The sequence below is a fragment of the Macrosteles quadrilineatus genome, unplaced genomic scaffold (assembly GCF_028750875.1).
Source record: "Macrosteles quadrilineatus isolate MER2022 unplaced genomic scaffold, UCM_ALF_1.0 Scaffold_2__2_contigs__length_208266976, whole genome shotgun sequence".
Lineage (NCBI taxonomy): Eukaryota > Metazoa > Arthropoda > Insecta > Hemiptera > Cicadellidae > Macrosteles > Macrosteles quadrilineatus.
In genome coordinates this window covers 1-10,702 of record NW_026542595.1, presented here as the reverse complement: position 1 = coordinate 10,702, position 10,702 = coordinate 1, and the positions used below count along the sequence as shown (strand labels likewise).

General features: G+C 34.6%; 1 protein-coding gene across 1 annotated transcript; it reads right to left on the bottom strand.

Moving 5' to 3' along the window:
- Positions 1 to 205: 205 nt before the first annotated feature.
- On the bottom strand, positions 206 to 8,368 carry LOC128987566 (genetic suppressor element 1-like). Its single transcript, XM_054408476.1, has 5 exons — positions 8,112 to 8,368; positions 6,091 to 6,181; positions 5,337 to 5,592; positions 5,035 to 5,201; positions 206 to 2,913 (listed from the first exon to the last, which is right to left on the bottom strand). The coding sequence occupies exons 1-5, from the start codon at positions 8,350 to 8,352 to the stop codon at positions 2,691 to 2,693; spliced, it is 978 nt and encodes a 325-aa protein (XP_054264451.1). The 5' UTR covers positions 8,353 to 8,368; the 3' UTR covers positions 206 to 2,690.
- Positions 8,369 to 10,702: the final 2,334 nt, after the last annotated feature.

The following is a 10,702-nucleotide window of genomic DNA, read 5'->3' as shown; positions in this document are numbered from 1 at the left end:
GTGCTAAAGAGTAAACCAGCAAAATAATTTTAAAAAGAAATAAATAGCGATGGATCAAAATTTGTTTCTTATACTACTAGGTATGCTAAATGAAAAGTAAAATTTTTAATTTACGACATTCTTTGGACAACTCTAATTTTCCTCATAGTTTTTGCTAATGAAACTACAAAACAAAAGGTAAAACAAAACTACACATTTTAAATTATTATATTTCATAATGAAAAAACATGTAATTTCCATTTACAATTGGAACTACACTACTGTACATACCGTCGCTACATTAAAAATATTAAAATTTGTTAAAAGTTATAAGTGTACAAAGTTTCATTTCTTACAAATGCACATAATAGGTTAAATACATACATACGGACATAAAGCACACGGGTTTATATACACCATCGAAACGAGACTTTATACAATCGCAGTTTATAATTTTATGTACATAATACTCTGTGTGAAGAATTAGGCACATCCCATACAGCTAGGCCCTTAAGCCCAATCTTAACGGCTTACATTATGTCTTCCACATCAGAGAACATAAATCACATATAGAGTTTACCACATCTGACGGAAGCTATACTGTATGCCGATAGCGAGGGATCTCCACACATGAAAGACAAAAGTGTAAAACTTCCTCACAATTCTGAGATCATCTTTGCTATCTTCAAAATCAGTTATAAATATTAAATAAATACTACTGATAGGGATGATCACAAATCACTATACAACTCCATATACAATATACACATCGTCACTATGTACAGTTTAAAGCTACATAATGAATTACAGATTCATCCTAACCTAACAGGTACCTCGTCAATGAGGTAAATGCGATGATGCTTTGGTCAAACCAAAACATAAAAATCAGCAGCCAAGCAGTCACAATAAGAAAACATTTGATAAAATTCACCTTTTGACTAGTATTTGAAATATATCTAAGAAACATTATTAAGGTGGAACATTTACCTATGCCTATGAGTAGCCTAATGGCACTGACATTGTACAACAATAAACATTACTTTTAACTGAACTTTTTACAAAAATAATTTTGTTAGATGTTCTTTTATTTTTAAAATCAAAGAATAATAACATAAAAGAAATCTTTAAACAAATACTCAATGCCATTGTAAAAAATAAACTTATTCATACACATCTTGGCTGCATGATTTTAATTGGCTATTTCATATTATTGCACTAAAACCTAAAACTTAATCTCAAAGAATAAAGCTTATGAAATTGCTGACTCCAAAATTTTAATCTCACAGGTTTCCACAGGGCAAAATGTTGAAAAATATCTAGTCTTGGAACTAGAGAATGGTGCACCAATCAAAATGTTATGAATCAGATCTTATTATTTTAGCAACGTGCTAAACAACAATAAAACTCCTTACAAAAATAGTGTCATTTGGGGCTTTCTCACATTTATAAAAGTACCAATTTAATTCACACGTTCAAAACAGTTAAATTGCTAAACCAAAATAGACATTAACAAATTTATCTTCAACTAATGTACAAAACCAAAAGTGAAAGAAATGGTCCCTCCTCTTTTCCATAAAAATAAACAATATTTTTAGTTTAACAATCATTTTGCCTTAGGCTAAATGGTTAATTATATTAACCATTCAATAAAAAACTGATTCAAAACAAAATTTGCTCATTTATTAAAAAAATAAAAACCACACAAAAACTCAAAATAAAAAACAGGTATTAAAAAGACACTGTTTTACATATCAAACTATTTCATTAGGTCAGTAGGCCTAAATACTAGGAATAAATCTAAATGCAATAACCTGAATATACTTTAGTCCAAAATTTCATCTTATTATAAATCCAGGAAAATCACTTTACATTCAAAAGTCAATTACATGGATAAAATCATCAAATAATTAAAAAATGTCCAAAAATGGTAAAAAGTTATATAAGAATACTGTTACAAAATATAGTCATAAAAGTGATAATAGATGTTAGTTAGGATGAAAATTAAATAATTGCTAACTCAAGATAAAATGTGAATTTTTTAAATTTAGTTCAGGATATCCAGATGTAAGGAACACAAATCAACACAACACTATCACATGGCACTGATCCCTAAGGAACTATTGAAACAAAATCAAGTCATTTTCCTAAGATAATTTACTCGTAGCACATTACATACTGGATTCAATTTTGCACTTGTAAATTTGTTGAGAGAAAAGAACCACGGAGCAATGCTAAAGTCAGAGAGGAACAACAATAAAACTTAACCAATTAATTAGTTTTGGATTACTTGTTCAGATTACATTTTTAACAGCCAACCAGGAGTATTGTGCAAAAAGTCACCAAAAACAATACTAAATCGATTCAGGTGCTAGATTTAAATAAAACATTTTTTTTAAATAGTATTGAAATCATATGTTATCGTGCCTCCCAAAAATTGAATTTGACTTGTATGGTACTATTTCACCACCAATAAGAAAAAATTTATAGTCTTCAAATCTCAGAATGATTGTATTTACTTTACCAATGATTACTTCTGATAAAAAATGACCAACCCTCTTTCCCCAGTACAGCCTATCACAAACAAAAACTTGACTAGCCTAAACTCTACGATATCAAGCATAAAAACTACAATTGTAAAACTGTTTACTTCACTAGCCTTGTTAAGTAGGATTGATCCCACAGTATTAAGCGTGTGGCTACTAGCGAGTGAGCTATCGCGACTGTGAGGATTCTTCCTTCTTGTGGTCCGGGTGTGAGTGTGGGATGGGGTGTGGAGCTAAGCTGTGATGAGGTGGAGGAGGCCGATGTGGCGATGGAGCCTTAGTACGCAAGTGAGGCGGAGGAGGAAACCCTGCAAACAACTTTGCTCTCTGTTCTTCTTCTTCCCGTATTGCAGCGGCCATGAGTGGATTGTATCGTAGATGGTCGTAACCTCTGTATAAATGATTATTGTATTAGTTGATTCTCGTAAGGAACACATTCGGAAACTTAAAACTAAAAGCAGGGATACATGTATAATGTGTAATATTTTAGGGGTGTGCGATGCATTGAAAATGAATAAAAATTCCGATTTGATTCTATGCATTGAATCACGATTCGATTCAGTGTTGATCAAAAAACAATTTGATTCATGAGGGAGTCAGTATCCATAAACGAAAAACGCCTGCAGAGAGTCAACGCAATACCCGCAATACAGGAGCGTGTTGATGTTGCGTTTCCTTTGCGAAGGCGTTCTTATTTATGTGTGTGCATGACGATGGTGGAATTGAAGAACCACCGAAACATGTAGCGAGTTACTTTTGACACTACATGAAAACATGTCAAGGATTGTCTGACAAGGTACGTTTTTTACCATAATTAGTCATAAAACGCAATCCTGGGGCTATAAAAATGAATTATAGTTCTTCTAATTTAATTAATTCTTTGCTTGTAAATATTGCTTTAATTGTTTTATAATTTTCATTTTGACATTGCAAATGATGAGAAGTTTTGTTAGGTGTAAGCAGTCGTGTGACATGTTTTGCTAATGTAATAGCCAAAGCAAGTCACTCTAAAATCATTCTAAAAATAACACAGGTCTGAAAAATTGTTAATTGATACATAACTAGTAATTGATGTTTTAGACTGATAAATTTGGTATTTTTTTGTCTGCTATGTATTCCTTGCAGTTTGTAGGTCTGATTCTATCCTCTCATTTTATCAATTTAAAACAATTGAAAGTTTCAGTATAAATCTTGCAAATGTTTTTATTTGTTTACACCAAAACATATCTTTATTTATAAAATCAATAACTTATTATAAAATAGGTAACATGCTTAACAATATGATTCTGCAAGTAAAAATTATGAAATAGGCAAGTAAAGCAGCTCACTGACATTTCCAGCAATACAGGTTCTTGTAATACAGTATATGATTGAAAATAAATATTTTTTCACTTAAAATTCATATATGTCTCATGTATGAATGTGGTAAATTTTAATTAGCCTATTGTTACTTCACTCCATTGACAAGTATGAATGGAAAAATAAAATGCTGTATTGCTTCGAATCAAGTTTGGAATTGAATCAATGCTTCGAATCGAAAATCTTTTGCTGCTTCGCACACCCCTAAAATGTAAGTAAAAATGAATTTAAATTAAATTCTGATTGAAACATTAATTATCTTTCATTAAAACCAAAAGTAACTAAATCGTTAACTTCAGTTTAAAAGGAAAGTAATGCTTAGGCCTACTCTTTTTTAATATAGTCTTAACAATTTAGATAAATAGCATCAAGAAATACTCGAAAATATTAAAGCTCAACCATTGTCTTTTAATTCCTTCCTACTAGTTTGGAATGTTGAATGGGATTTTCAAAAGTACAGAAGACTGCCCTTAACCGACCCTAATGGGAACGGACCTAGGTCGGATAGCTCAAAAGGTCGGTTAAATGGGTAATCCCTAAAAAGAGTCAATAAAAACTCTTATTTTAATAATTAAGATTTTAGTACTGTAATATTAATTGATGTTTCAAAATCCATCGTATTACAGTTCAGACCTCTTTGTCAAAATTAAAATACAAGCAACCATTTTGTTACAAGACACAGGATGTTTATTTATAGCCTCACACTGGAGGCTCGAGTCACAAAATCTATCTTGACCATGGAGTAGTTAACCCCCCTCCCCTGCCCACCCTACAAGTTGCATTGTATGTTTACTCTAGCGATAAGATAATTCTAGTTTATATTACAAAATTAGGAACTGAATTCAGAAACATACATTTTTTGGGAAAGATACAAAATAACTTATTCTTAGTCACATCCTGTAGAGATAAGTGTATGATTCCCATCGCCGAGTGTTTGAGCGGAAATATCGAAATTCCTAGAAAGCGGCGGTCAAACCAAACTGCTCTCAAAGCAAGGTCGGTTAAAACAAACTAATATTTTACAATCGAGGGCGGATAATCTGAGTATCGGTTATCGTGAGGTCGGTTAAGAGAGGTCTACTGTATTAGGATTATAAAACTAGTTTTACTTATAATGATTCAGTGTTGATTCACATAGTCACTATAGACATACCTGAAGGGATGATGGTCCCAGGGTGAGGGGGCGAAGTGTGAAGGGTGTGGCATGGTGCGGGGGGGTGGACGGGGCAAGTAGTGAGGCGGGGGTCGCCCCAGCAGCAACACCTCTTCCTCCTTGGGAACTACAGACGCTGGGTCTCGGATAGGTGACCTGTCTCGTACCTGCCACAAAAAAGAAAATTTACAGATAAGTTGTCTGGAGGTTTATTGCAAATGCTTTCTTATGTGTCAAAAATAGCAGTTTTTTAACTGACCGAGACAACCATTTTGCCTTATTCATATGCCACATTTCCTCACCTTATTATGTTGGTGGTGTTGTTGTTGCTGCTGCTGCTGCTGCTGTTGTTGTGCGGCCAGCAACCTCCTCTGCTTTTCTTCTCTCCTTTGCCTCTCCCTCTCTCTACTCCTCTCCCTCTCCTTTTCTCTCTCTCTTTCCCTCTCCCTCTCCCTCTCCCGTTCAGCTTCAGTCATCCCGGGCTCTGGTTTCAGACTCCAAGGTCCTACACTGGCACCCAACGCTGTGGGAGCTAGCGACGACGTTCTAGGCTGCAACCTAAAAACAGACATTTTGTCAGATGAGAGATGCCAATTTGTTGATATATTTTATTTGATATCAAGAATTTTTATACAAGCCCAGATGGAATGTTGCAAAAGCACGTGTAAATGAAAGATGAACTAAAACATGCGCTCCTAAAAGATTAACTAAGCTCTTTAGACCCGAAATAAGGTTTATCACAATTTTGGATTTTATAAAGCATGGATTACAAGAAAAAGACACATAATTTTAAAGTTTCAGTAAACTTTTTAAATGACTTTTCCACCTAGAGTGGAAATGATGAATGGAAATGATCATTTGATTTTAAGTTAGGCCTTGCTTAATTGTATTACTTTGACACAGAGTATTAAACATTATTTTTTGGCTGTTAGTAACTTAAGAATGAAATAAAAGCATAGTCTAAAATATAATATGATTTTGTTTTAAGACTAAAATATAACTTAGCATAAACTTGGATGACTATGCTTGATGAATTTTGTGGTAAGATAAACTAACCTGGACCAAGGATCGTAGAGAGGTGTTGGAGGAAATGTAGCCATTGATGGTACTGTTGGATTGGGAGGATACCTGCCAAACATGCTGGACCCTGCAATACAACACATTCATTATCAACACTTCTATTGGCACCAGGACCGGTTTAAGTAGTAAGCAAATTACACGGTCGCGAAGTAAAACCAAGTAAAAGGGCTTAAGCGCTTTCCAATGTTCAGTATTAAGGAAAGAGACTAGAGGCATTGAATTTATATAAATTTTATTTATTCAGTTCTTAAGGTTAAACATTTATTTACATCGCCAAATAAGACTGAAGGAGTAAGGATATATTTTAAATCGTATAGCGTAAGGTTGAGGCTGTAGCTAACCATCACTATTTAATTGATTTTTATTTTAAAACATGTTAGCAATTATTGTTAACTTATTATTTACTTTTTTTGTTTACCTTTTCTTTCTTTTGATGTTGTACTTTTTGTCCATGCAATACATCTTCTAAAATGTTAATTATATTATTTTATTAGTCATTGTAAAACACCTCTAACCACAAGGTGCAAGACCTGTAAGCACACTCCCACTACTTGATTTTTTATTGTTCAAAAATAACAATATCCACAAATAATAACAACTGGTCCTTCGGCATACCTCCATCATCTACTTGGACTTGTCCGGGAGACGTTTGTACGTTTGGGATGTTCTTAAGCTTTTTTATTTACTCTAATTCTTTCTTGTATCCAGAGATAATCGTTACTAATATCAGTATCGTATTTAGGGTACTTGCAGTCCTAGAACCAGAGCAACCTTGCGATTGTGGCGAAATCATGAACATCTCCCGCAATCATGGGAAATCTTGATCGTTGCCCACAATCATGGTAAAAAATAAATTTAGAAAATTAAAGATCAATTTTTGTTTTCGAAAAGAAAAGAAAAAGAAGAACAAATGTTTTGGAACAAATCGCTGCGGCCCCAGTGAATTTACCATCTCTAGTGCCCGGGAGCACCTGGATGTTGTTCGCTTACAATACAAAAATGTCTAGAACCGGACCTGATTGGCACTCAACCACCTCAAACAATTCAAAGTATTGTTCTCTGGTAGGATTATGTTTTTTAACTGTTGATTTTGAGTGTTATTGTACAGGATAGTGCATGAGGTTCACTGACAATGTGTTTTTATCCTCTGTAATGTAATCCACTGAAAACAGGGTCCCACCCCACTCTAATTTGAAAATGAAATTCAAAGGTTTATTCACAGCTTTTCACAGTCATATTTGAGTATAATGTGATGTTGTTGAGGATCTACATTGTTAGATCAGGTACAAGCGAAATTGTGGCGGCATCAGAGCGTGTTGTAGCAGACCTCATAGCAGATTAGGGACATCACAAGAATGTTTCTGATGTTTCCGATGTTGCCACATGTCAACAGACTCCAGCGAGTTAAGTTGCTAAAATCTAAAGAAGAGTACTCAAGTACCAAGTAATAAAATTGAGCAGATGCAAGCTTTTGATCTCGCAATCGCAGAAAGCGTCTACAAAGTTTGCATGATCTAAAATTCTCAATGTCGCCGCAATTGCGCAAGACGATAATGATGTCTCCACATCCATAGATGTTCAAGATTTTGCCACAGGAGACAAAAGGATTTTAAATTCACAATTAATTTTTAGGACTTTTCTACGTAACCATTAAGCTCATAATAACGCTTCAATATGCTAAACTATTTGTTTTTTAAGCGCTACAAAATGGTTTGGAAAGAGATTGTAAACTTTTGTGTTTTTAGGGTCCAAAATAGGAAAACCCAAATTTAACCCCGGCCATAAACCCCTGTTCCTATAGTCCGATCATGCTGGTTCGCCAGCTTGTTCGAATAAATGTAAGTTTACACGTTTATATCAAATAACATCAAAATCGGATTATTTGTCCTCGAGTCATCGTGCTAACGGACATATATATATACACAGTAGAGAGAGCAGCCCTCAATTTCTTCATTGTCAAACTGATAGATAACTGGCTATGATTATTTGTGACTCACCAATCCCAGCAAACGGAGAGGCAGCAGGATGTGCTGAGCTTTCAAACGGGTGTGGAGGTCGATGCGGGGCAGCAAATGGGGGCAGTTCGTGGGGCCGCGGGGGGAACAGATGTGTGGGAGGCCTCAGTAGCTCTGACTTGGTGGGGACACCACCACCACCTACTACTCCTACCCCCGCCTTCACCTCTGCTGCCTGCTTCTGTTGGTGGTGATAAATCTCCCATGCAATACGCACGTGCATTGCGTTCCATTTACCCGTCTTCTGCAACAAAAGAAGACAATTTTGAGTTTTATGAACATCCAAAAAACATCCCAGCTTTAGTTGCTGTTAAAAATGTATTTCAATCAAAAAATTGTTGTAAAGGAAAAAGTTATACAGGTAGTTTGTAACTATTTAACACATAAAATTGATTATTTAATAATCCGACATATTCTATACTGCATTCCATAGCCTTGATTGTTGTTGATGAAACAAACAATGAATCTGTCATTTTTATATTGAGCATTTCTAACTAACAAACTACAATGGAATAAATTTTGCCAGCAATCAATAGAACATTTCATCACTAGAGCATAAAGTGCCACTTTTCAACCCAAGATCAAGTTTTACAATCGAGGCAAAGCCAAAGGTTGGAAAACAATTGAGGGTTGAAATTAAAGTTAGAAAAGACAAATTGTTCCATGTAAAGATAACCGCTAAAAACAATTTTTAACTTGTTTACCATTTAGCTGATGCAAATAAGCAGGTATTTTAGTAAGTGATTCAATAATTTCTACTATTACGATAGAGTTAGTAGTATTTATATCATCGATACGTTGAACTGTTAACAAGAATGCAACACTACAACTGATTAAAACAAGTGAAAAATACTTTTGATGTTTTGATACATACGATTGCTTATAAAATAAAAGTTTTAGTTTACAACAGCTGACTTTTACTCCTTAGGGAGTAAATGAGCTACTTTAGACCCGCAACCCAGGTATTAAAAACTCATTGCTGCAGTGTATGACAAAAAAATAATTTATGTTTGTGCGTGTTTGTTATAACAGGTGTGTAGACCTATATGAAATCATAATTTTTCATCTTTACGATTTAATTTATATAACCTAATGGCTTTTTTAGATAAAGATATTTATCTAATATTTTGTAAGAACAATTACAGGGTTGTCAGCAGAATCTAAAAAATAAATTCACACATTTTTCCCGGCTAAAAAGTACAAAATTCCCGTCATCTGATATAGGCTACTTATAAGAAAATCCCAATCAAAGTTGTAAAAACAAATTAAAATAACAGATATTGGTGAATAGTTTTAAAAAACCACATATGTTTATTAGCCCTTAGGCCCACTAACTCTATTCACTCGACAAACATTGCAAATTAAGTTTTAAATTTAAAATGAACATTAATGAGTTTAATATTTTGCAGAATAAACTGAGCTACTACTACTACTGAGCTAGGCCTACTGAAGCAGTTTCGAACTGCCAAACGTTACGATTTTCGCGTTATATTTGCCAATAATAGTTACTTATGTTATGATTAACTGTAAACCGGTAAAAACCAATAATTATTACAATTAAAATTATGGATTTTCCAAAATTAACATAAATGTGGTACTTTGAAACAAAATTCGGGGCCTAAGGTTTTTCTTAGGCCTACTGAAGCAATTTTTAACGTTACTTTTTTGCATTATATTTGCCAATAGTTACTTAACTGAAAACTGGTAAAAAACCAATAATTATTACAATTAAAATTATGCATTTTCCAAAATTAGCTAAACTAAAACATCGATTCAATCCAATCCACTGTCGAGTGTCGATTGGGAATCGTATTGTCATTACTTAAATCGTTGTGTCGTCTGTCTACAGCACAGTTCCACCATTGCTTGCTGCACGAACACACAACATGAACGCAGGTCGCAGACATTAAGGTCAAGGTTAAGTCGTTACCGGCAATGGCGGTAATAGTTGCGCATTGAACTAGAGCTACAATCGAAGGTAGCACTGAATGCGAGAATTGAGAGACGTTGGCCGCCATATGTACTATAGTCCTCGCCACCCTAACTTGAGGCAGCCCAAGGCCTCACTAGATATAACGGCGTGCGGCCTTGGGCTGCCTCAAGTAAGGGTGGCGAGGACTATAGGGGTAGGGGAAAATAGTACTTTGGAACTAGGAGATTGTGGGATTGTCAATAGCCAATGAGCTGATTGATTCCTCTAGTGGTACCAACATAACAACGTCTCTTTACAGCGTCTCGATTTTCTAGCAGATAAGCCATGCCAGTGCTACCTCCATTTGGATGTTGTTAGTCTACGACGCAAGAGCGGTTCCCTGATTCCCTTAACTTATCAGACTTGGATACGATAAATAACTGAGAGCACACGATAATTTTGAGCCGGCATGAACTATGTCAGTTCCAGTTGTCTGATTTAGAATTTTAACATGGATGATACGAACAACAAAAAATTGACCATGTCAACTTCCTTAAAAATATGAGTTTTTATATGGAATCAGTATCGAGAATGGTGAGCAATATTTCAGAACTGGTATAGAATTGAAAAATTCTGTTATCGGCCTACCCCTATTTATAAT